The sequence below is a fragment of the Hemiscyllium ocellatum genome, chromosome 23, assembly GCF_020745735.1.
Source record: "Hemiscyllium ocellatum isolate sHemOce1 chromosome 23, sHemOce1.pat.X.cur, whole genome shotgun sequence".
Taxonomy (NCBI): Eukaryota; Metazoa; Chordata; class Chondrichthyes; order Orectolobiformes; family Hemiscylliidae; genus Hemiscyllium; species Hemiscyllium ocellatum.
Window position 1 is genome coordinate 15500764 of NC_083423.1, and position 27555 is coordinate 15528318.

The 27555-nt window shown below is 43.3% G+C and overlaps 2 protein-coding genes across 2 annotated transcripts in view; one reads left to right on the forward strand and one right to left on the reverse strand.

Annotated features, from left to right (window-relative positions):
* Positions 1-22793, reverse strand: part of chchd3a (coiled-coil-helix-coiled-coil-helix domain containing 3a) — a 241728-nt gene extending 218935 nt beyond the window's left edge. Inside the window, exons 1-2 of the mRNA XM_060843111.1 lie at positions 22554-22793; positions 8832-8955 (exon numbers count right to left, since the gene is read on the reverse strand). Of these exons, the coding sequence (XP_060699094.1) occupies positions 8832-8955; positions 22554-22634 (205 nt within the window). The 5' untranslated portion in view covers positions 22635-22793. The remainder of the gene's footprint in view (positions 1-8831; positions 8956-22553) is intronic.
* Positions 22794-23337: 544 nt separating this feature from the next.
* The window catches only part of exoc4 (exocyst complex component 4), a 582261-nt gene continuing 578043 nt past the window's right edge, over positions 23338-27555 (forward strand). The window contains exon 1 of the mRNA XM_060842705.1: positions 23338-23454. Coding sequence (XP_060698688.1) covers positions 23375-23454 — 80 coding nt within the window. The 5' untranslated portion in view covers positions 23338-23374. The remainder of the gene's footprint in view (positions 23455-27555) is intronic.

A 27555-nucleotide genomic window follows, 5' to 3' on the forward strand; every position in this document is an offset into this window, starting at 1 on the left:
GGTTGGTTGGTCCGGGCGGCCCAGAGGTGTTCTCTGAAGCGTTCCACAAGTAAGCGGCCTGTCTCCCCAATATAGAGGAGGCCACATCGGGTGCAGCGGATGCAATAGATGATTTGTGTGGAGACTCTATTTTGATTTAGTCCCTGCCCTCCCCTTCACTGTTTGTTCACACAGCATTGCCCTTTGATGTGAAGGGCACTGCTTGTCACAGGCCACTCGGGTGTTTTCCTACTTTTCCTGGTGGTGGAAATTGAATAAAGATTTGTACACCTGGTCTCTCACTGTGCCTCACACCTGCACACACACACACCATGGGTGCTGGGGATAAAAATAATAAGCACTACTGCAGTTAGGCGGTAGTGTGGGAAAATAAAATATACAGAGGGGATGTCCCTGCCCTCCCCTTCACTGTTTAAGAAAAAATGATGTGTGGAGGTACTGGTGAACTTCTGGCGGATATGGAAGGATCCCTTGGGGCCTTGGAGGGAAGCGAGTGTGGAGGTGTGGGCGCAAATTTTACATTTCCTGCGGTTGCAGGGGAAAGTGCCGGGGGTGGAGGTTGGGTTGGTGGGGTGTGTGGATCTGACGAGGGAGTCACGAAGGGAGTGGTCCTTGCAGAACGCTGATAGGGGAGGGGAGGGAAATATATCCTTGGTGGTGGGGTCCGTTTCCGCCACCTCCAAAGTTACACCGGACTCCTCTCTCTTGATGCTGCCAGACTCAGATTTTTTCCTGCATTCTGTTTGCTTCAGGTAGCCAACATCTGTATTATATTCCTTCCACCTATTCCAACTCTGCTTCCTGTTAGCCAGCCAATCTTCCATCCATGCCAATATATTACCCCAAACACCAGGAATGTTTGTTTCATGCAACTGCATTTTATGGGGCATGTTTTCAAATACCTTCTGGAAATTGCAACAGAAAACATCTGCTGATTTTCCTCTATCCACTGCTCAAGCTACTTCTTCAAAAGAATCCCCAGAAATTTGTTAAACATTATTTCCCTTGGAAAAAACCTTTGCCAGATTATCTTGAACTTTTCCAAGTGTCCTGTCATAATGTTGTGAATAATAACTTTGAACAGTATTCCAATTCCAGATGAAAAGCTAACTGGCGAGTAGTTTGCTACTATCCACCTCCTCCCCTTTTTGAATAAATGAGTTATATTAGCCATTTTCCAATCCAAAGAAATGTTCCCTGAAACTAATAATTTTTATTTAATTAAATTAAATACATCAACTATGTTACTCACTACTTCTTTTGAAGACCAATTTCCCAAATTTCAGGCCCTTGCTAACAAATAAAAATTCATCACAGCCAGGCGTACTATGTTATTTTTACATAGTGTCAAGTTCTGCCTCAAATGTATTTATTTGTATCAATTTTATTAATTTATCCTACTGCTGTGCTCATCCATCTTCTGCACATATTTAAAATGCTTGTTTATCAATGTAAAAGCTTATATTGCATTTATGGAAAGTTGAATCATTTAGTTCAACTGAGAAACTTGAATCAATAACCCAGGACACCATTTCAATTCCACTTTGAAAGTCATAAGTAAATTATTAAGTATGGGTACTGGACAGGGCAACAGACTATATTCTTGGTAATTGATATGTAAGCAATATACTGTTGTGCTTTGGACCTCATCTATCAACAGTGAACCAATATTTTCAAATGCTACCAAAACACTACAGTATAGAGGGAGAACGTACAGCAAAATATCACCACTTCACCACAAATAAGCCAACACTAAAATCATAACTCTGTTTCAAAACAAAAGACCATGTTTTTGTTTGTCATTCATAGCATGACAGTGTCATTTGCTGGGTTAGTTTTCATTTCCCTATTCCAACTGCCCTCAAAAGGACAAGGGTGAGCAACCTTTTTGAGCCACGACAGTCCACGTTGTGTACGCATACCCATCGTACCATCTGTAAGGGAGTTCCAGGATTTTGACCCAATAACAGTTAAGGAATAGCAATTAAGTTTGCAATCAGGTTGGTGCGTGGCTCAGGGGGAAACTTCCAATGCGTCTTGAACTTCTTGGATCTTGCCAGAGTTGCAATAATCTAGCCAAGTAGGGAACACTGCATCACAGATAGTGGACATCTTTTGAAGAATCAGGTGGCAAGTTACTCATTGCAGAATTCATAGCCTTTGCCCTGCCCCTGGAGTCACAGTACTTATTTGGGCAGGTCAGAGGCTACAAATTATGCAAGTTATACAAACCAGAGTTTTATTTTTCCATAAAAACTGTTAAGTGTCTCCATAGTCCACATTAATATGACATATTAATGTACTTTATGTGGGCCATTTCAAGACAGTCAACATACTTCATGTATTCTGTATTCATTTAGCAAGGCAGCAGGGCTTTTGCAAATCCTATGATACACAGCTATTATACCATATGAAACATCCACATGGCAGCTCGTGAGTTAACTGTGGATGTAGTGGAGTGCATTGCACATCGCAGGAGATGGAAGCCATTCAAGACAGAATATATTTTTTACTGCAAGTAACTGCAAAACACAAACTTGATGCAGGAATTACAAAAATCACAACATAATAAAACAACAGGATGAAATATGCCAACATTTTTATGCAAGGAAGCACGAGCAGGATGCAACTTCAAGAATGCAAAGTCTCCCAATTCCTAAATATGCCTATGACTCAAACCACAGGTGCTGAGTGGCGATACGAATACTGAAGGAAAATGGGGATTATTGCAAGCAAACAGTCTCACTAAGGATTCAAAGCATGTTAAACTGTCACTGCATGTCTAATTAAATGTGTTGCATGTAACCTCCAGAAAATTTAGTGAAGCATTCTTTTAAACCACTGGCAAATATAGAGTTGATGGCTTCAACCATCCTGTTTATATTTCACATTTCAAAGAATCTGAAATTCAAAGAACTGTGCTAATGTCAAAAAGAAAAGGTTGCATTGGAATCATTTTGTAACATCCCTGGGAATGCGTTGTCTCTTCAAAGGGCTCATAGACATGTTGAATTGGTTTCTCAAGGTCCAATCTAAGCTCAATCCAGCACCCTCATTTGCCAGTGGGAATTCAATTGATTTATTGATGCACAGCATTGAAGTTAATGCAAACTTTAAAGATTAAAGTGCAAACTTCTATTCTTTCCTTTCAAAACACTAAACTGAGCTAAAGCCAATGTGATGCACTTTTAAATAAAATCTAATTAGGTCTAATGTATAAGAAACACAAAAGTAGCATAAATCTTTCATCATTCAGCTTTTCTTTAGTGTTAAATATGTCTGCTTAATTTCACAATACAATGAAGAAGAATACTCTGTGTACCAGGAACAATTTAATCTTCAAGATACATCGTTCCTAAGTATTTTAATTGGTTACTCCAGATCTCAAATGGATGAGCATCATGACATTTCATGAATGAAGACAGTCTTACTGCTCACAACTGACAGCTGCAAGAAACATTTTTTGTTACTGATGTGAACGGGAGCCAAAATGGGCTGAATGATCTATGTGATGTATATTGCCAAGAAAGCGTATATCCTGGCAGTATCTGGAATCTAGCGTGACCATGAGTTTTGATTCGGTTTAACTTACTCCTCTCACAATCGAAGCCTCTGAACTTGCCCCTGTCTGAATCTGTCTTTTAAATACTGGAACACAAATAGCCCAAAGAGTCATGAAGTTCGCTTTACCACTCAATCCAATCATAAGTCATTTTTGATTTCAAACTGTATATGTAGTTATTTTAATTAATATGTTTTAGTTTTGTTAAAATATACCTCTGGGTAAGTGTGATCTGAGCAGATATCTGGATAAGAAAGACGGACACTGCACGACCAGAGCCTTTTAAGTCAAGATTATGTTGTGAGCATCTCCTATGGCTCACATTAAACTGCTAATAATTTTAAAATCAACCTGTCTGGACATGTTATGACAAACCTCTGAATCAGGTACGACTTGAACGCAGGTCTGCGAGCTCAGAGGTATGGATGCTAATACGGCTTGGATATTTAATACAATGCCCAAACAATTTCAGTTCTGAATGTTTCAACTACTCTAGCTTTTCTAAGAAGAATTCGAGATTCCCTTCATGGATACAAAGCTTGACTGAATCAATGACCTCAAATTTCATTTGTTGGACATCCTGCACCATAGGTTTTCTCTGCCCATCCCAGTATATGCTATCCCCCCAAATTTCTGATTTCCTACTCTCTCTAACCTGTTCTCAATTTATTCTTGAATCAAAACTTAAATCACTTTGACTGAGTTTTGAAACAAAATAGAGGTTGCTGGAAAAGCTCAGCAGGTCTGGCAGCATCTGTGAAGAGAAATCAAAGTTGACATTTCGGGTCTAGCGACCCTGAGCTTTTTCAACAACCTCTATTTTGTTTCAAAAGCCACTTTGACCGAGTTAAGTTTTGATTCATGGATAAATTAAGAGATAAATAGAGGTTACTGGAAAAGCTCAGGGTCACCAGAACCAAAACGTTAACTTTGATTTCTCTTTGCAGATGCTGCCAGACTGGCTGAACTTTTCCAACAACGTCTGTGTTTGTTTCTGATTTACAGCATCTGCAGGTCTTTTGGTTTTTCTTGACCAAACTTTGGTCTAACTGACAAAAGCCATTTTGGATGTTTTGTAGTTATGGAGACAAGGTCATATTGCACAGAAACAGGTTCAACTGGTCTACACTGACTAGGTCTCCCAAATTAAACTCGTCCCGCTTGCCTGCATTTGGCCCACAGCTCTCAACTTTTACTATTCACGCACCTGCCCAAATGTCTTTTAAGTGTTCTAACTGTGCCTGCACTTATCACTTTCCTCGGCAGTTAGTTCTACAAACAGACCTCCGTGAAAAAGTTGTCTCTCAGATGCTTTTTAAATCTTTTCCTCTCTCAATCTAAACCTATGCTCTCTTGTTGTGAGCTCCCAAACTCTAGGAAAAAGACTTGGCTATTCACTTTCTCTGTACCCCCTCATGATTTTATAAACCTCAATAAGGTCACCCCTCAACTTTCCGTACTTTCAGGGAAATAGTCCCAGCCTTCCCAGACTCTTGTTATAACTCAAAACATTCCATTCCTGGCAACAATCTTCAAAGTCTTTTCTGTACCCTTTCCGATTTAAGGGTATTCCAAACTCCAAAAATGGCCTCAATGCGCTGTACAGCCTCAGCATGACATTCGGACTCTTACACTCAGTGCTCTGACTAACAAAGGTGAGTATGCCAAATGCTTTCTTCATCACCCTGTCTACCGGTGATGACACTGTGCCCAGGTCTCTCTCGCTCAACAAGTGACTTTCAACAACTTGTGTGCCACTACAGTTGAAGCAAAACATCAAGGAGAGGAGAGTGAATTTTTGCAGAATCGAGTGGTTGAGTTGGAGGAAGTTTTTTTTCACAAAAGATGAAGCAAAGCCGAGTTCTGCTGTGAACGTGTTGAGTATTCAAACTCAAAACTGGAAAAAGTCAAAATAGCACAATATGAACTTCGAGGTGGAGGCGCAGGAAGTTGTGGATGTGCGACATCCTGGGGATTTCGAATTAAGCAAAGCATCTGAAACCAATTTGTTAGAATAATAAAAGTTGGTCGCAGTTGATAAAGGGAAAGATAATTAGTATGCAAGATGTGAACTGTAGAAAGCAAACAGAATGCTGAACCAATCAAGTTATAGGATGATAAATCCACCAATGTACATCAAGTGGAGATAAACATAGACAGAATAAACAAGATAATAGGTTTACTGACAGCTGGAAACAGATATGGAAATTTTTGTCAAGAAAATAAAGAGCAAATTTAGCCTTGTCACTGATTCTTTTCATCACTTGGTCACACACAAATGCATACAAAAGTAGCACTGACTGACCTGAATCCAGATTTACTCCCCACTATCGTGTTGGACGGTTTCAAGTTCATAAATTAACAGAAATATAGGGTCACAGAGATGCACAGCCCAGAGACAGACCCTTCGGTTGAACTTGTCCATGCCAACCAGGTATCGTAAGCTGATCTAGTCCCATTTCCAGCACTTGGTCCATATCCCTCTAAACCATAGAACATAGGACATAGAAAAATACAGCGCAGTACAGGCCCTTCGGCCCTCGATGTTGCGCCGACCAAATCCTACCTAACCTACACTAGCCCAATAACTTCCATATGCCTATCCAATGCCCGCTTAAATGACCATAAAGAGGGAGAGTTCACCACTGCTACTGGCAGGCCATTCCATGAACTCACAACCCGCTGCGTAAAGAATCTACCCCTAACATCTGTCCTACACCTACCACCCCTTAATTTAGAGCTGTGTCCCCTAGTAACAGCTGACTCCATTAGCGGTAAAAGGTTCTCAGTGTCTACCCTATCTAAACCCCTAATCATCTTATACACCTCTATCAAATCTCCCCTCAACCTTCTTTTCTCTAAAGAGAATAGGCCCAAGTGCCTCAGCCTTTCCTCATACGATCTTCCTACCATGCCAGGCAACATCCTGGTAAACCTCCTCTGCACTCGTTCCAATGCCTCCACGTCCTTCCTATAGTATGGCGACCAAAACTGCACACAATACTCCAGATGAGGCCGCACCAGAGTCTTATACAACTGCAACATGACCTCAGGACTCCGGAACTCAATTCCTCTACCAATAAAGCCCAGTACACCATATGCCTTCCTCACAGCACTATTTACCTGGGTGGCAACTTTCAGAGATCTGTGTACATGGACACCAAGATCCCTCTGCTCATCCACACTACCAAGTAGCCTACCATTAGCCCAGTAATCCATCTTCTTGTTACTCCTACCAAAGTGAATGACTTCACACTTAGCTACATTGAATTCCATCTGCCACCTTTCTGCCCAGCTCTGCAACCTATCAAAATCCCGCTGTAACCTGCCACATCCTTCTTCACTGTCCACAACTCCACCGACCTTTGTGTCATCCGCAAACTTGCTCACCCAGCTTTCAAGCCCCTCCTCTAGATCATTTATAAAGATGACAAACAGCAACGGTCCCAAAACAGATCCCTGTGGTACACCGCTAGTAACTGCACTCCAAGATGAACCTAGTCCATCAACTACTACCCTCTGTCTCCTGCCAGCCAGCCAATTCCTAATCCAAACCTCTAATGCACCCTCAATGCCATACCTCCGTAGTTTTTGCATTAGCCTACCATGGGGTACCTTATCGAACGCCTTGCTAAAATCCATATACACCACATCTACTGCTTCACCCTCATCCACCTCCTTAGTCACCTTCTCAAAGAACTCAATAAGGTTTGTGAGGCACGACCTGCCCTTCACAAAACCATGCTGACTATCTTTGATCACATTATTCCTATCCAGATGTTCATAAAACTTATCCCTTACAATTCTCTCTAAGACTTTGCCCACAACAGAAGTGAGACTCACTGGCCTATAGTTACTCGGGCTGTCCCTACTCCCCTTCTTGAACAAGGGGACCACATTCGCTATCCTCCAGTCTTCTGGTACTATTCCCGTTGACCCTTCCTATTCATACACCCATCCAGATGCCTTTTAAATGCTGTCATTGGACCAGCCTCAACCATGCCCTCTGGCAGCTCATTCCATAGATTCACCACCCTCTGCATGAAAAAGTTGCCCCATTGGTCTCTTTCTATCTTCCCCCTCTCACCCTAAAGCTATACCCTCTAGTTCTGGACTCCCCACCCCACAGCAAAGACCATGTCTATTTATCCTATCCATGCCCCTCATAATTTTGTAAACGTCTACAAGGTCACCCCTCAGCTTCTGACGCTCGAGGGAAAACAGCCCCAGCTGATTCAGCCTCTCTTTCAAGCTCAAACTCTCCATCCCTGGTAACATCCTCATTAATCTTTTCTGAACCCTTCCGAGTTTCACAGCATCCTTCCAATAGGAAGGAGACTTGACTTGCATGCAATATTCCCTAAGTGGCCCTAACAAACGTTCTGCACAGCCATAACATGACCTCCCAACTCCTATACTCACTGCTCTGACAATAAAGGAAAGCACATTCAAAGCCTTCTTCACTATCCTATATGCCTGTGACTCCACTTTCAAGGAACTATAAATCTGCACTGCAAGGTTTCTTGGTTCAGCAACACTCCCCAGGATCTTACAATTAAGTGTCTAAGTCCTGCCCTCATTTGCCTTTCTAAAATGCAGCACCTCATATTTATTTAAATTAAACTCCAGCTGCCACTCCTCAGCCCACTGGCCCATCTGATCAAGATCCCGGAGGTAATCTTCTTCCCTGTCCACAACACCTTGGTGTCATCTGCAAACTTACTAACTATACTTCCTATACTCAGGAGAATATCATAATAATCCAATTATTACACTTGATGAGATATCTATCAGCTACTTTCCCAGGCATGAGTTTTGCCAGGGAATTATCTTCTCCTTCTCCATGGCTGCTTCTTATTTAATCTCTCAATTAATCATCCAACCATATATACTTGTAAGCTGAAGAGTCCACTATGTTCAGAGGCTTCCTTCAGATCTTGCTCTAAACGTCTAATATTCTTTCAGAGGCACGGCTGAATAACAGCATTTGATTTCCTTGTGCTTTAATAGATTGCACAATACAGTACCTTGATATTTTGTAGAGTCATAATTTATTTTTTCACTTGTCTTCCAAATGCAACCAACAATTTTTACCATTTAATTGCTGGTTTGCCACTCAAGCTTTCTCCCGACCTCTTATTTCTCCTCCTCCATTTAAACATGCAGAAAGTCCATTTTACACAATTATGCAAAGATGCACAGTATGGATGGTAGTTTCAACACCTGAACCAGACTTAACAGCATCATTAGAGATGCAGCAAGACAATACCTATTGGTTGGACTGGAGAAGGCGGACAAGTTCCAGGAGATGGCGATGGTCCTGCAGGTGACGACTGGGATTTTTCAGCCGGTGAAGAAGCATCCCGCATACGGCTAATGACACTGTCGGAGAGCTGTTTAGATAAAGTAGTGGAAATCTGTTCATATTAAGTTCCCAAATCCAAGGACATATGTTATCTCAAATATTCATCAAGAATAGCACTTTTTTAAAAACTTGTTTTTAGCATAAACCATACTTCTTCAGAAAACTTTTTAAAGCTGTACACTATTCCCAGCGACTTAGTTCATTTAAGAATAATTTTTGTTGCAGACATCTCATTTCATTCCACACACATGTTCTGTGAAGTGTGGAAGATATTTTTCACATCTCCACACTTGAGACTCCTAATATAAAATTTTACACAAAATTCATGTTTTTAATAACATCGCTCTGAGAGGCTGGTTTTATCACTTGTATATTTTCCAGTTAGCCCCCCATGTCACATTTCAGTAATACCTACATGACATTCAGTTACTCATGCTAACTTGCCACGAATGCTTTTCCACCTCATGATATCAAGTGAACATTCAAGAGAAAAAACTTAAGATTAACTCTCAAATTCTAGAGAGATACACAAACTGTGCCACATGTTTTGTAAAACTAGGCAAAGATTAACAAGCAAATTACTGACACTCTTCCCACATTGATATAATGAAAATAAATTCAAAACTTACTGAAGGCTTGTGATGACACGGGGTAAACCCTTCTGGTAATTAAATCAAACACACAGAAAAGCTAACCTCGCCTCGTAATCTGTTCAAGTACAAGTGAGAGAACTACCCAAATTCCACTATTTTAAAAAAAAACTCCAAAAGAGAACATTAAATAACAAGTACTTACAACTCTAAGACTCCTTTCTCTTAAAAACTTGTTATCTACCTCCCACTCTAGAACAATATACTGATCCAATAATGCCCCTATTAAATTTTCAGCAAACCACTTTTCACAACCAGACAGCGGATTTGATCTCCCTCAGTCACCTTTGGTTTTCTGCTGCAAATAATTTTAATTTGAAAAGGTGTGTTTTAGAGAGAGTGCTTGCGGGCAATCTTTCAAGACAGTAGGTACTCTTTCTTTGGCTAACTGCCCAAAATACCTGCTTTAATACCCCAAAACATTGGATCATCTCATTGAATTTTACTGTTTTGACAACATGAAACCAAATTCAATTGGAATTTACTGTCTTGAGGAAGAATTTAGACTGACTGGCTGAATTTGAATTGTTGTGAAAACAACTCATTATCTGAGTTCCAGCTCAAATATTACATCGTCAAATTGTCCTGAACACTTTGTGCCTGCAGTCAGTCACATGACAAGTACTTGTCAGCTTTTCAACTTGCACTCTTTCAAAGGTACAGTACATGCCTTCAACTTCATAACAATACCACATTGGTATTTGTAAGACAGCTTTTAATGGAGATGACTTACATAAAATGTGATATTAAAATAATATTATTTTAAAATTGAAATTAGCTTCAAAAATCTAATATGGAGGATGGGCGATTCACAAATTTCACAAGGAGTAAATTCATATCGAATGGTGCTGTTCGCAGTCAGACCGCTTTTTATACTTCAAGTCCAATTTGCACTCAGGGGAACAGTCTGGTAAAAATTACTGCGAAAAATTGAAAAGGCATCACTTCAAAACATGGGGGTCCTTTGCTTTCAACCTCATTACGACAGACACCAGAAGAGTGCACCATTACTTTCATCCATTATTCTATGGGTCACAAAAAATTAACATACTTGTTTTCTGATTATCAAGATGACCATATCATATTAACCAAGATTTATTAACTAAGTTTAATCCAGTCTTTGATAAAAACCAATAACTTGGTTGATGAAAATGCAATAATTAATGTTATCATGTGTATGTTAACCAAAGAATAAATGCTTTTCAATTCAAATATCCTTGAAATGAATACATGCTGTTCTCAGAAAAGGATAGAAAAAAAAATTCTCAGCAGAGACGGACTTTCTGAAAACCTAAACTTTGGCCAATGAATTCATCTTGAAGGAAAAGGATAAAGTTTAAAACATAATAGAATCCATTGCTCTGACATTCTGGCATGTGTGATTAAGTCAATAATGATACACCTTTGTTTCTGGTGTCTTGCAGACACAGTTTGCTTAAGAAATACAATTTCTAGCTTTTTTTAAAAAAAAACTCAAAAGAGCAAACAACTTTACCCTAAACTCAACACGAAGACTTTTTTCCCCCAGAAATGAGATGGATCAGCTGGATAGCTTGTTCTTGGCAAACTTTCCTCCAAGCAGTTTGCTCTGAGCAGGTGCTTCTCCAACTAAGCAGATATAATAAGAATGTTTCCACGGAATCAATTTATCAAAACAGCCCCAGCAATACTTTGCAGCAAAGCAGACACCACCAGTCATATGATTCACAAGAGGTCTGGTTTAAGACATCGATGTAAATAGTGAACTTTCAAGACTTCCTTCAGGTATTTCCACAACATTTGAAGGAAATGAATTTAATCAAGTCCTTCAAAATCTAACTTTCCAAACAAAAATGAATATAAATCATCTATGTAAAAACCTGAGCCAGGGGAATCTGCAATGCTGCTACTCAGATATAGTCAACTTTATAGCTTAGACTTAGAAGGAAAACTGCATATTATGCAGGACAGAAACAGAAAAGGTGAACAGTTCAGTATCTTTTGTGGGCTTGGTGAAGCATGAAATTCTTGGGAATATAAAATGTTCTTTTTGTCACTGGCTTTTAAGCAGTAATTCAAAAAGAAATCGACAAACATAAATTAATTTAGCATCCAGCCTGCAGAATTTTGATTGATGCAGTCACCGGTGAGTGCCAGTGTATCAGTAGGATGATACCCAGTGTGAAGGGATTGTCTTTTAAGACAATGTTAAATCTCTTCTGAACCCTCTCCAGCTTAATCATATCCTTCCTTTGACAGGGAGACCAGAACTGGATGCAGTACTCTATAAAAGAGGCCTCACAAACATCCTGTCCAACCTCAACATAATGACCCAATCCTATACTCAAAGATCAGAGCACTCTACTATTCAGGAAAGGCTTGTTATCATTTGCTGGGAAAATACTGGAATTTGTTCAGGAAAAAACTTCATTGCACTTGGTAAATGAAAAGATGATCAGACAATGTTCATGTCGTTTTACTTAAAGAAACTAATGTTCAACAAATACATTGATTTATTTTGAGAATGGGGTATGTAGAGAAAATTAGCAGTTGGATTTACAAGGGCCCATGGAGTTGGGGGTAAAATATGAGTATGAATAGAGGATTGGTTAATGGACAGAAAGCAGACTGTAGCTAAATGGAGTATTTTCAAGTTAGCAGTTGTAATTAATGGAGTGCTGTAATGGACCCTCAGGTACTTATGATTACAGTGATGACAGAGACAAGGGTCTTATCAAGTTTTGCAGCTCAAATTAAGGTTCTGGATATAGGTTTGTGCACTGAGCTGCAAGGTTCACTTCCAGATATTTTGTCACCCTACTGGGTAACATCTTGAGTGGGCCTCCGGGCGAAGCACTGCTGATAATTCCTGCTTTCTATTTGGGTTTCTTTGGGTTGGTGATGACATTTCCGTTTCTTTTTCGCAGAGGGTGGTAGATGAGGTCTAATTCGATGTGTTTTTTGATAGAGTTCCGGTTGGAATGCCATGCTTCTCGGGATTCTCGTGCGTGTCTCTGTTTCGCTTGTCCTATGACGGATGTGTTGCCCAGTTGAAGTGGTGTCCTTCCTTATCTGTACGTAGGATATTAGTGAGAGAAGATCATGCCTTTTTGTGGTCAGTTTGCTGCTGTTTGTCCAATGTAGTGTTTGTTACAGTTCTTGCACAGTATTTTCTAAGTGACATTAGTTTTGCTTGTTGTCTGTAAAGGGTCTTTCAAGTTCATTAGCTGAAAGACTCTTTACAGACAAAAAGCAAAACTAATGTCATTTTCAGAATACTGTGCAAGAACTGTAACAAACACTACATTGGATAAATAGGCAGCAAACTAGCCACCAGGACATATGAACATGAACAGGCCACAAAAAGACATGATCTTCTCTCACTAATATCCTTACGTACAGATAAGGAAGCACACCACTTCGACTGGGGCAACACATTCATCACAGGTCATGCCAAACAGAGACACGCACCAGAATCCCGAGAAGCATGGCATTCCAACCGGAATACTATCAAAAAACACATCAAGTTAGACCCCATCTACCACCCCCTGAGAAAGAGAACAGGAAATGACATCACCACAGGAAATGATATCACTAACCCAAAGAAACCCAAACATATAAATAGAAAGCAGGAATTATCAGCAGGGCTTCGCCCGGAGGCCCACTGATGTGGTTACCCAGTAGGATGAAGAAACATCTAGAAATGAACCTTCCAGCTCAGCAAGCAAACTTACATCCAGGAGACAATGGCACTTAAGAAGCAATATGTTACTGCACCAAGTGTTGGCCCAGATTTATTGATGACCAAACAGTCATGATTGTCAACTCTCTCAAAGTATCCTTATCAACAGCAGAATTCAGAGTATTTTCATGAAATTAATTAAATGGTGATTCAGGAAAACCTAGGTTGTTAAAATACACAGCATAACTATTCTGATGTTTTCTGAATGAACCTATTGAGGGATGTTATTATGCATCTCAGGTACAAGTGGAACCTGAACCTAGGCTTCCTGGCTCCAAAGTAGAGGTGCTACCACCGCACCAAAAGGGTCATCCAACTTAGTCTCTATATTTAAGTCTCACAGTTCACTTCTACATTTCACCCAGACCTGACATCTCCTCAACGCAATCCCCTCTGATCTTGTTCTCCCTACACTGGACTGAAGCTCCCCTTTCCTGATCCAGACCCAACAACCTTCACGCACCCCACTTCAACTCCAGTCTCAAAGCCAATTCACTTGCTCTCTGCATACCTGTGCTCCATTCACCCCTTCTCCTGGTCTCAATCTGTCACGCCCCTCCATCACTCCAGATCTGAATGTCTTCATCCCCCAAGACCCAATCTCACTTGACCTGCTCGAGACCCACTTCCCCCTCCCTCTCACTAGATCGGACTACTTTTCTTCTGAAGGAAACCAATTCCACTTAATCTGCTTCCCACATTCCTCTGCTCTAAACTTACTTCTTGTCCTCGATCACCTCTGGGGGATAACCTTACTTCACCTATGCCAGATCCACATGTTTCGACCACCAGGTCCAGCCAAACCTCTTTTCATCCCTTGGGAAACAAGTCATCTTCACCTGCTCTAGACCTACTCCCTCCTTCATTCTCTAGAAGAAAACTCCCATCACCCATTCCAAAGCTCGCTCCTTCTTCCCCCACTCCAGACCAAACGTAACCCCACCCAACCATGATCTTTAAGAATTGAAATATGGCTATATTTCTCAAAGCGTCCTGAGGACTCTTCTGTCAGAAACACAGAGCTCTGTCCTTTTGTAAAGGGGTGGCGTGGCATCCTGTGCAAGAGTGCTATTCTTCAGAAAATCTGGCCCTATGAATTCAAAAGAGCTGATAGCACAACTTTAAGTGGAGCATAAACTGCTAGGAGGACACACTAAGAGGTGTGGATTAAGTCCTTACCCATCCTGGGTATGAAAACAATTATATTTATTATCTGTGGTCGTGGGTATGGTTCTGAACAGAATGGAGGTGACTCCACAGGTTGATCTGTGCCAAGGAATTTGAGAGTCATGAAATCAAAAGTAATTGAAACAGACCTTTCATTCCAGCTAGCCTATCCCAATCTGGTTTCCAAACCAAATTAGCCCCACTTGCCTGCATTTGGCCCATCCCTTCAAACCTTTGCTGTTCACATACTTATGCAAATATCTTTTAAATGTCCTAACTGTACCAGCAGTTCATTCCACATATGAACCATTTTGAAGGAAAAATTGGCCCTCATGTCTTTTTAAAAATCTTTCTCCTCTCATATCAAAAAATACTCCTCAGTTTTGAACTCCACGGTCCAAGGGAAAAGATCTTCGCTGATCAACTTATCCACACCCTCATGATTTGAGAACCTTCCATTCCTAGCAAAATCCTGGTAAACCTTTACTAAACCTTCTCCTATTTAACAAAATATCCTTCTTATAACAGGACAACTTTCACAAAGGTCCAGAAGAGGCTTCACCAACATCCTGTACAACCTCAACACGACTTTCCAACTCCAAGATTCACAAGGTCTTCACAATGAAGGTAGGGTGTATAATCGCCTTCTTAACCACCCTGTCCAAGTGATGCTACTTTCACAGAATCATGTATTTGAACTCCTTCATTTCTGTTCTACAACACTACCCAAGGCCCTACAATTGTACAAGTCGTACATTTGTTAGTTTTACCGAAATACAATAACTCACATTTATCCAAATTAAAATCAATCTGCCATCCCTCATTCTATTGATGCAATTTACCAAGATCTCATTGTAATCAGCAATTTTCTTGACTGTCCTCTGTACTACCAACCTTGTTGTCATCCACAAACTAACTGAACATGTCTCCTAAAATTAGAACAGGTATTGCAGGTTAAATGAATTAAAGTAATATGGCAGATCGAATACAATGCACTATTTCTGTCAAGTTGTAGTGAGGCACTTGACTGATATGCAATCCTTTAATCGAGATCCTTGGGTCCACCTGTTTTTTTGGATTTCAGAAGTTTTCGCGTTTCAGAATAAATAACATTTTCACAGTGAAATAAAAAAGACTTTGCCGCAGATCCGCGTGTGACTAGTATGAGCGCTCAGACACAGTTCATGCTGGCCAGTGTTGGGCCACACCAGCGCCATGTCGCATCTCAGTGATGTGGGTTGAGTGGGTGTGGAGTTGGGTAACCTGTTGGCACAACAAACAACCTTGCTATACAGAAAAATAACGTGGGTTTTTGGAATTCTGGATAAAGGATTGTGTACTTGTACAAATATCTGAGCAAGGGGCCCAGCAGTCACTTCTCCAGCTTCCCACAGAGTTCTTGGGTACACCTGATCAGGTACTGGGGATTTATCCACATTTATGTGTTTCAAGACGTCCAGAACCACCTCCTCTGCAATATGGACATTTTTCAAGATGTCACCATCTATTTCTCCACACAAAGACTGCCTTGCTGATCTTGCAGAGGCCCTATTCTCTCCCTAGTTACTCTTTTGCCCTTAAATGTACTTATAAAAATCCTCTGCGTTCTCCTTAAGCCTATTTGCCAAAGCTATTTCATGTCCCCTTTTTGCCTTCCTGATTTCCCTCCTAAGTATACTCCGACTGCCTTTATATTCTCAGGATTCACATGTTATCTCCCATGTATACTTGCCGTATGTTTCCTTCTTTTTCTTAACCGAGACCTCAATTTCTCTCGTCCTCCAGCATTCCTGACACCTCCAAGCCTTGGCTTTGATCCTAACAGGAATATACTGTCTCTGGCCTCTCGCTATCTCATGTTTGAATGCTTCCCATTTTCCAGTCGTCCCTTTATCTGCGAACATCTGATTCCAATCACTTTTGAAATATCTTACTTAATACCTTTGAAATTAGCCTTGCTCCAATTTAGAACTTCAACCTTTATATCCAGTCTATTCTTGAGCACCATTATTATAAAGCTAATAGAATTATGGCCATTGGCCCCAAAATGCTCCCCCAACGACACCTCAATCAGCCTTATTTTCCAAGAATATGTCACATTTTGCACCTTCTTTCATAGGTACATCCACATATTCAGAAAATGTTCTTGTAGACACTTCACAAGTTCCTCTCCATCTCAACCCTTAACACTGTGGCAGTCCCAGTCTATGTTTGGAAAGTTGAAATCCCCTACAATAACCACCCTATTATTCTTACAGATAGCCGAGATCTCCTTACAAATTTGGTTCTCAATTTCCCACTGACTATTAGGGCGTCTATAATAGAATTCCAATAAAGTGATCATCCTTACTTATTTCTCGGCTCCACCCAAATAACTTGCCTGGATGTATTTCCAGGAATATCCTAAGTAAAGAAGTAATACTATCTCTTATCAAAAACATCAATCCCCTTCTCACTTGCCCCGCTTTTGCATCGTTCCTGCAGCATTTGTATCCTGGAACATTAAGCTGCTAGCCCTGTCCATCTCTGAGCAACATTTCTCTAACTGGTATGATATCCTAGTCCCATGTTCCTAACCACCCCGGGTTCATCTGCCTTCTTTGTGAGGCCGGTTACATTGAAGTAAATGCAGCTTAATTTATCAGTCCTAATTAGTTATCGCCTTGTTCCTTCCTGCCCTGATAATTGATTCAATTCTGCCAGTCTTGGATTGATCTCCTTCCTCACTATCTCTCCTCCTCTCCCCCACCCCTCCTCCTCTTCCTCTTCCTCCTTCCCCACCCACCCCACCCAGGTCACTTCTATCCCAGAAGAGATTCCAATGATACAAAAACGTGAAGCCTTCTCCCATGCACCAGCTGATCTATCCTTCTATTCTTAACCACACTACCTCATAATATCTAGATTATTCCGGTGTTAATATCATAGAGGACCTCCTTTTTAAATTCTTGCCGAACTCTCTGTTGTGGTTCTGTTCACCGAGCTGGGAATTCGTGTTGCAGACATTTCGTCCCCTGTCTACGTGACATCCTCAGTGCTTGGGAGCCTCCTGTGAAGTGCTTCTGTGATCTTTCCTCTGGCATTTATAGTGATTTGTACCTGCCGCTTTCGGTTGTCAGTTCCAGCTGTCTGCTGCAGTGGCCGGTATATTGGGTCCAGGTTGATGTGCTTATTGATTGAATCTGTGGATGAGTGCCATGCCTCTAGGAATTCCCTGGCTGTTGCCTGTTTGGCTTGTCCTATGAAAAAAGTGTTGTCCCAGTCGAACTCATGTTGCTCGTCATCTGAGCACGTGGCTACCAAGGATAGCTGGTCATGCTGTTTTGTGGCTAGTTGGTGTTCATGGATGTGGACCGTTACTGTCTTCCTGTTTGTCCTATGTAGTGTTTTGTGCAGTCCTTGCATGGGATTTTGTACACTATATTGGTTTTGCTCATGCTGGGTATCGGGTCCTTCGTCCTGGTGAGTTGTTGTCTGAGAGTGGTTCTTGGTTTGTGGGCTGTTATGAGTCCTAGTGGTCGCAGTAGTCTGACTGTCAGTTCAGACATGGCACAACCCAAAGGACTAGCCACACTACCATACATCAAAAACATTTCTGAACTGACAGCCGGACTACGGACAGCAGTAGTCTGGCTGTCAGTTCAGAAATGTTTTTGATATATGGTAGTGTGGCTAGTCCTTTGGGTTGTGCCATGTCTGAACTGACAGCCAGACTACTGCGACGACTAGGACTCATAACAGCCCACAAACCAACAGCCACTCTCAGACAGCAATTCACCAGGATGAAGGACCCGATACCCAGCATGAGCAAAATCAATGTAGTGTACAAATTCCCATGCAAGGACTGCACAAAACACTACATAGGACAAACAGAAGACAGCTAATGGTCCGCATCCATGAACACCACTAGCCACGAAACGACATGACCAGCTATCCTTAGTAGCCACACACTCAGATGACAAGCAACATGAGTTCGACTGGGACAACACTACTAAACTGAACAACCAGGAAATTCCTCATGGCATGGCACTCATCCACAAATTCAATCAATAAGCATATCAACCTGGATCCAATATACCGGCCACTGCAGCAGACAGCTGGAACTGACAACTGAAAGCGGCAGGTACAAATCACTATAAATACTGGTGGAAGCATCACAGAAGCACTTCACAGGAGGCTCCCAAGCACTGAGGATGTCACCTAGACATGGGACGAAATGTCTGCAACAGAAATTCCCAGCTCGGCGAACAGAGCCACAAATCTTCTCCCAAACTTTGAATGCCTAACTTTATATATTCTCCCTTCAGAATCTCATCCTTTTCCCTTCCTAGATTATTGGTTTCCATGTGTACAACTATCTCCTGCTGGTCCCACTCCTCTTTGTGAACATTCTGCACTCTGAGACATCCTTGACCCTGTCACGAGGGAGGCAACACCATTCTGGTTTGTCGTTTCTAGCTGCAGAAACCTATGTATGTGCCTCTATGATTAGAGGGTCCCCTACCACAAACAATCACTTGAAACCTGACATACCCTTCATTTCATTACAGCTAGTCTTGATACCAGAAACTTGGCCATTTGTATTACATTCCCCTGAGAGTCCATCACCCCCTACATTTTCCAAAACAGCATACTTGTTTGAGATGGGGATAGCCACAGAAGACTCCTGTACTATCTACCTCTCCTCCACTTTTCCTGGAGTTAACCCATCTACCTCAGTGTATCTGCAGCTTTTCTCCCTTGCTATAACTGCCGCCAATCAGCCCCAGCTCTTGTAAAGTCCTCATTGCCTCTAACTGCTGCTCCAACTGTTCCATGCAACTTGACTGGATTTACAACCAAACACATTTACTGCAGGCATAATCATCAGTAACATGGAAACTCTACCTAAACTCCCACATCCGACAGAAAGAGCATATCACTCTATTAAAGGCCAACTTTGCTCCTTCACAATCTCCAGACACAGAAAATAGCACCATCTTTTTACCCTGAAAAACAGTGTTCTCGGCTAACTTTGTACTTATGATTCATATTTTTAAAGTTGAATGAAGATACAGATTTCAATTAAATACTTATTGGAAGGATGTTGTGAAACTTGAAAAGGTTCAGAAAAGATTTACAAGGATGTTGCCACTGTTGCAGAATTTGAGCTATTGAGAGAGGTTGAATAAGCGAGGGCTGTTTTCCCTCAGAGGCTGAGCGGTGATCTTATAGAAGTCTATGAAATCATGAGGGGCATGGATCGGATAAATAGACAAAATCTTTTCCCTGGGGTGGGGGAGTCCAGAACGAAAGGGCATAGGTTTAGGGTGAGAGGGGAAAAGATACAAAAGGGACCTAAGGGGCAACTTTTTCATGCAGAGGGTGGTTTGTGTATGGAATGAGCTGCCAGAGGAAGTTGGTGGGGTTTAGTACGATTGTAGATTAGAGCAGTGCTGGAAAAGCACAGCAGTTCAGGAAGCATCCTAAGAGCAGTAAAATCGACGTTTCGGGCAAAAGCCCTTCATCAGGAATACAGGCAGAGAGCCTGAAGAGTGAAGAGATAAATGAGAGGAGGGTGGAGGTGGGGAGAAAGTAGCATAGGGTACAATAGGTGAGTGGGGGAGGGGATGGAGGTGATAGGTCGGTGGGGGAGGGTGGAGTGGATAGGTGGAAAAGAAGATAGGCAGGTAGGACAACTCATGGGGACAGTGCTGAGCTGGAAGTTTGGAACTGGGGTGGGGGGAGGGGAAATGAGGAAACTGTTGAAGTCCACATTGCTGCCCTGGGGTTGAAGTGTTCTGAAGCAGACCCCCCTGGTGCTCACCTTCCACCCTACCAATCTTCGCATAAATCAAACCATCTGCCAACAATTCCGTCACCTGCAAATAGGCCCCACCACCAGGGATATATTTCCCTCCCAACCCCTTTCCGCCTTCCGCAAAGACCGTTCCCTCCGTGACTACCTGGTCAGGTTCACACACCCCTCCAACCCACCCTCCCATCCTGGCACCTTCCCCTGCCACCGCAGGAATTGCAAAACCTGCGCCCACACCTCCTCCCCCACCTCCACCCAAGGCCCTGAAGAAGCCTTCCACATCTAAAGTTTTACCTGCACATCCACCAATATCATTTATTGTATCCATTGCTCCCGATGCGGTTTCCTTTACCTTGGGGAGACTGGGCGCTTCCTAGCAGAGCGCTTTAGGGAACATCTCCGGGACACCCGCACCAATCAACCACACCGGCCTGTGGCCCAACATTTCAACTCCCCCTCCCACTCTGCCGAGGACATGGAGGTCCTGGACCTCCTTCACCACCGCTCCCTCACCACCAGACGCCTGGAGGAAAAACACCTCATCTTTTGCCTCGGAACACTTCAACTCCAGGGCATCAATGTGGACTTCAACAGTTTCCTCATTTCCCTTTCCCCCACCCCATTCCAAACTTCCAGCTCGGCACTGTCCCCATGACTTGCCCTACCTGCCTATCTTCTTTTCCACCTATCCATTCCACCCTTCCCCCAGACCCCAGACCTATCATCTTCATCCCCTCCCCCACTCATCTACTGTACACTATGCTACTTTCTCTCCACCCCCACCCTCCTCTCATTTATCTTTCCACCATACAGGCACTCTGCCTGTATTCCTGAAGGGCTTTTGCCCGAAACTTTGATTTTACTGCTCCTTGGATGCTGCCCGAACTGCTGTGCTTTTCCTGCACCCCACTAATCTAGAATCTGGTTTCCAGCATCTGCAGTCCTTGTTTTGACCTTTTATTTAGAATGATTGCAACATTTAAAAGGGATCTGGATGGGTATACAAAAGCAAGTGTTTGGAGGGATATGGGCCAGATGCTGGCAGGTGGGACTACATTAGGTTGGGAGATCTGGTTGGCATGGACGAGTTGGACTGAAGGGTCTGTTACTGTGCTGTACATCTCTTGGACTACATAATCAAGAAGAACCTACTCTGTTCAGTACTGCAGATTTAAAACAAAGTTACACATTAAGACCATAGCAACACTACGGCTGGAGGAAGGGCACCTCATCCTCCACTTAGTAACCCTCCAACCACAAGGAATGAACTCATTTCTCCAGTTTTCTCATTTCACCTCCCCCCACCTTGTCTCAGTCCCAACCCTTGAACTCAGCACCACCTTCCTAACCTGCAATCTTCTTCCTGACCTCTCCGCCCCACTTCCACTCCGGCCTATCATCCTCACCTTAACCTCCTTCCATCTATCGCATTCCAACACTACTCCCCCAAGTCCCTCCTCCCTACCTTTTCCCTTAGCCTGCTTGGCACACTTTCCTCATTCCTGAAGAAGGACTTGTGCCTGAAACGTCGATTCTCCTGCTCCTTGGATGCTGCCTGACCTGCTGCGCTTTTCCAGCAACACATTTTTAGCTCTGATCTCCAGCATCTGCAGTCCTCACTTTCTCCTACACATTAAAAACCTATGACCTACTCTGTTATTGTGCTGGTTCCTCCAAAGACAGGTGTGTGTTTGTTAAGTTTTCCTGGATGCAATCTGATGTCCAGGATACATGAAGTCAAACAGCAAGGCAATAACTGTTCAGATTCACTGTTGTGCCAGTTAGCATGTATCTTTCTCCCTTCTGACCATGTGGTTGCTTTCTTTGCCTACTTTTCCTCCTTTTAAAAGTCCCTGAGTGTGAAATCAAACCCGACTCCTTGAAGCTGTGGAGCAGCAGCAGCGCTCATCACTGTGCCACCTATATGTCTTATGGTTTAACAGTAATAAGTCCCTTATGAAAGTTTGAATTTTACTCAAACGAAAACTAATTTATTGTAAATATTACAGGTCTGTTCTCCAGAAGGACCATAATAATACCAAACTGAGTATTCTGCGCTCAAAAGCAACGGGTTACAGAATGAGTTCACTGTCTTTAAAAACTTATACGTCATGGAAAGGCCTCAACCTGAACACTAAAAAGCCAAATTAAGTTTCAAGTACTTTGAGATTGAGTTTAGAATGTCAGTTTATTGAGAAGAACCCGGCTATTGTGAAATATAACCAAAGCAATTTGTTAACATAAGTGATAAAGGTTATATTTCTCCAGTCTGCCGACAGTGACCCACTCACCCTAATGCCCTTCACGACAGTAATCTGATCATTCTCATCAGCTTCGAAGGAGACGCGTTTTGTACTCCCGCTACCTCCCATGCCGTCAGCATTAACTGAGAAGAAAAAAACAAAAAGGAAACAGGGAACAAGTTCGCTGCCGAGAAAACTTTCAGAAGCGTTGCACTGACAAGTGAGACCATGCAGACCACTCAGACTCCACCAACGGCCCACTCCATCACACCTCTGAACACCGCCCCCCACAACCCACCTCCCAGTAACAGCCAGTGCGATTGGTCAACCGCCACGTTAACGCTGCCATTCCAGCTGGGCTTACGATTGAAGTCGAGCGCTGATTGGCTTACAGACACCATTACGATAGAGTGGGCCGATCGAGGGGAAGATAAATACCTATAGACTTCACAGTCACCTGATGATGGAGCAGCGCTCGGAAAACTAATGCTTCCGCATTAACCTGTTGGACTAAACCTGATGTTGGGTGGTTTTTAACTTTGTCCATCCCCAGTCCAACACTGACACCTCCACATCACAGTAACTGATCGATTTCAAATAAAGTTATGTTTGTTGTCAACTCCCAAGCGACGATGGGAATTGTAGTTCTTTATCGTGAGCGTGTCCAAATATAAAACAAAAACAACGGTTGACCTGACATATGAAACAGCAGATATCGTTACTCTTATGAAATATTACTTTCTACCTTCAAGTTGTTATTGGTGTATTTCACCAAATTTAATCGAGGCCCCGCCCTTTCTTCGCGCCGAGTGGTTTGAAACGATCAGTCCGTGCACGCGCAACGTCGCGGTTTACTGACAACAAAAAAAATGGCGAGCGAGGCCGGAAAGTACAGGAGTGCCATCAGTAAGAGTAAAGATCCTTCAGGCTTACTTATTTCTGTCATCAGGTAAGCGCTGCAGGAAAATACATATCCCATCGCTGTGGCATTAAACAGTTGTTTTGGGCATAACCTTTGATTTCAATGTAAACCTCTAAGCGTTACACGATATGGTAGCCCAACCCAAAGAAACATGTTGGGAAAGTAAAGAAATCGACTATTATTTATGCTTTATTTTGAAATTTGCTAATAGCACTATATATTCAACAAATTCCACTGATTGTTAAACATTATAACCATCGCCGTTTCACACTTTCTTTGCATTTATATCGGTCTGACAGCTATGTAAGCGGCTATCAGCTTTAACTCAGTTGACAATGTCAGCTCAGAGTAAGAGAGTTGACATAGATGTTTGGTAGGTGAGACTACAACTGAAGTATTGCTTGCAGTTTTGGTCTCCCTATCTAAGGTTATGGAGGAATCGTAGGAGATTGGCACTAGATAATAGACCCAGTGATGGCATGATGGGCTGAATAGAATTTTGAGTTATCATATTTCTGTGATTTTGTGAGGATATACTTAACTACAGAGGGAGAGCAAAGCGAGTTCACGAGGCTGATGTTGGCAATGGGAGCACTGACATATAAGGACAGATTGAATTAACTTGGTGTGTACACTATTCATTAGGTCAGAAATCACAGGACACCAGATTATAGTCCAACAGGTTTATCTGAAATCACAAGTCTTCATCCAGTGAAGGAGCAGTGCTCTGAAACCTTGTGAATGCAAATAGACCTTTGAATAATAACCTGGTGTCATATGACTTAAGACTTTGTACACTCCAGTCCAACATTGGGACCTTCATATCATGTATTCATTCCAGTTTATAAGGATGAGAAATTAAAACATATGTGGGGCTGGATAACCTAGACATAGGGAGGATGCTTTTCCTGTTTGGGGAGCCTGCAACCTGGGGTCATTAATTTTATGGCTGAAAATGTGTTGCTGGTCAAAGCACAGTAGGCCAGGCAGCATCACAGGAATAGAGAATTCGACGTTTCGAGCATATTCCTTTCATCAGGAATGAGAGAGAGTATCCAAGCAGGCTAAGATAAAAGGTAGGGAGGAGGGACTTAGGGGAGGGGTGATGGAGGTGGGATAGGTGGAAGGAGGTCAAGGTGAGGGTGATAGGCCGGAGTGGGGTGGGGGCGGAGAGGTCAGGAAGAAGATTGCAGGTTAGGAGGGCGGTGCTGAGTTGAGGGAACCGACTGAGACAAGGTGGGGGGAGGGGAAATGAGGAAACTGGAGAAATCTGAATTCATACCTTGTGGTTGGAGGGTTCCCAGGCGGAAGATGAGGCGCTCCTCCTCCAGCCGTCGTGTTGTTATGTTCTGCCGGTGGAGGAGTCCAAGGACCTGCATGTCCTCGGTGGAGTGGGAGGGAGAGTTAAAGTGTTGAGCCACGGGGTGGTTGGGTTGGTTGGTCCGGGCGTCCCTGAGGTGTTCTCTGAAGCGTTCCGCAAGTAAGCGGCCTGTCTCCCCAATATAGAGGAGGCCACATCGGGTGCAGCGGATGCAATAGATGATGTGTGTGGAGGTACAGGTGAACTTGTGGCGGATATGGAAGGATCCCTTGGGGCCTTGGAGGGAAGTGAGTGTGGAGGTGTGGGCGCAAGTTTTACATTTCCTGCGGTTGCAGGGGAAGGTGCCGGGGGTGGAGGTTGGGTTGGTGGGGGGTGTGGATCTGACGAGGGAGTCACGAAGGGAGTGGTCCTTGCGGAACGCTGATAGGGGAGGTGAGGGAAGTATATCCTTGGTGGTGGGGTCCGTTTGGAGGTGGCGGAAATGACGGCGGATGATACGTTGTATGCGGAGGTTGGTGGAGTGGTAGGTGAGAACCAGTGGGGTTCTGTCTTGGTGGCGGTTGGAGGAGCGGGGCTCAAGGGCGGAGGAGCGGGAAGTGGAGGAGATGCGGTGGAGGGCATCGTCGATCATGTCTGGGGGGAATCTGCGGTCCTTGAAGAAGGAGGCCATCTGGGCTGTGTGGTGTTGGAACTGGTCCTCCTGGGAGCAGATGCGGCAGAGACGAAGGAATTGGGAATATGGGATGGCGTTTTTGCAGGGGGCAGGGTGGGAGGAGGTGTAGTCCAGGTAGCTGTGGGAGTCAGTCGGTTTATAAGAGATGTCTGTGTTGAGTCGGTCGCCCGAGATAGAGCTGGAAAGGTCGAGGAAGGGAAGGGAGGAGTCTGAGACAGTCCAGGTGAATTTAAGGTCGGGATGGAAGGTGTTAGTAAAGTTGATGAACTGTTCAACCTCCTCGTGGGAGCACGAGGCAGCGCCGATACAGTCATCGATGTAGCGGAGGAAAAGGTGGGGGGGTGGTGCCAGTGTAGTTGCGGAAGATGGACTGTTCCACATATCCTACGAAGAGGCAGGCATAGCTGGGGCCCATGCCGGTGCCCATGGCAACTCCTTTAGTTTGGAGGAAGTGGGAGGATTGAAAAGAGAAGTTATTCAGGGTGAGGACCAGTTCAGTCAGTCGAAGGAGGGTGTCAGTGGAAGGGTACTGGTTGGTGCGGCGGGAAAGGAAGAAGCGGAGGGCTTTGAGTCCTTCGTGATGAGGGATGGAGGTGTATAGGAACTGGATGTCCGTGGTGAAAATAAGGCGTTGGGGACCGGGGAAGCGAAAATCCTGGAGGAGGTGGAGGGCGTGGGTGGTGTCCCGAACGTAGGTGGGGAGTTCTTGGACTAAAGGGGACAGGACCGTGTCGAGGTATTGGGAGATGAGTTCGGTGGGGCAGGAGCAGGCTGAGACAATGGGTCGGCCGGGGCAGGCAGGTTTGTGGATTTTGGGCAGGAGGTAGAAACGGGCGGTGCGGGGTTGTGGGACTATGAGGTTGGAGGCGGTGGATGGGAGATAATTTTATGATATAGGTAGGGCCGTTTCAGCCTGAGATAAAGAAACATTTCTTCATGTAAAGGTAGTGAACCTGTAGAATTCACAACCACAGAAGGCAGTGGATGCCGGATTCCTGAATATATTTAAGAAAGATATTATTAGTAAATTGTTTGATATTAAAGCCGCCATTGAATATGGGCGAAAGTAGGAATATGGCATTAAGAGAGTGCATTAGACATCATTATTTGGATAGTGGAACAGGCTCAAAAGGCTGAACAGCAGCATCCTGCTCTCAGTTTGTGTTTCCATCTCAGCCAGAAACAGTCTGTCACCACAGTTCATTACTGAGGGCCATGTCGATTCAAGGGGAGATCTGAGATCTCAGTTGTGAAAAAGAGCAGACCTATTATCCCCTTGGCCTGAAGAGTGTTATTTCCACTATTAGTGTCACCTATTTTTTTCAAAACAAGGTGACTGTTTACCATATTTTGTAGGAGTATACTATGCATAAATTGGCTGCTGCAATGATAATGATGTTGTAGTTGTGAGTACGTTCACTGAGCTGGGAAGTTGATTTGCAGATGTTTTGACCCTGTCCAAGTGATATTTTCAGTTCTTTGGATCCTCCTGTTCTGCTTTACTGTGTCTTTTGGAATTTACTTGATTCCATTCCTGCTGCTTCCAGTTGCTGGTTCTGGTTCTTTGTTGAAGTGGCCACTATATTGGGTTGAGGTCCATGTACTTGTTGATAGAGCCTGTGGCTGAGTGCCATGCACCTAGAAATTCTCTGGCTGTCCTATGTTTTAACTTGTCCTATGATCATTGTGTTGTCTCCATCAAATTTGTGGTCCTTGTCATGTATGTGTATGGCTACTTGGGACAGTTGGTCATGGTGTATAGTGGCTAGTTGGTGTACGTGGATGTAGACTGCTCGTTGTCTGTCTGTTTGCCCTATATTGTGTTTCGTGCAGTCTTTGCATGGAGTCCTGTAAATTATCTCACCCTGAATAACTTCTCTTTTCAATCCTCCCACTTCCTCCAAACTAAAGGAGTTGCCATGGGCACCCGTATGGGCCCCAGCTATGCCTGTCTCTTCGTAGGATATGTGGAACAGTCCATCTTCCGCAACTACACTGGCACCACCCCCCACCTTTTCCTCTGCTACATCGATGACTGTATCGGCGCTGCCTCGTGCTCCCACGAGGAGGTTGAACAGTTCATCAACTTCACTAACACCTTCCATCCCGACCTGAAATTCACCTGGACTGTCTC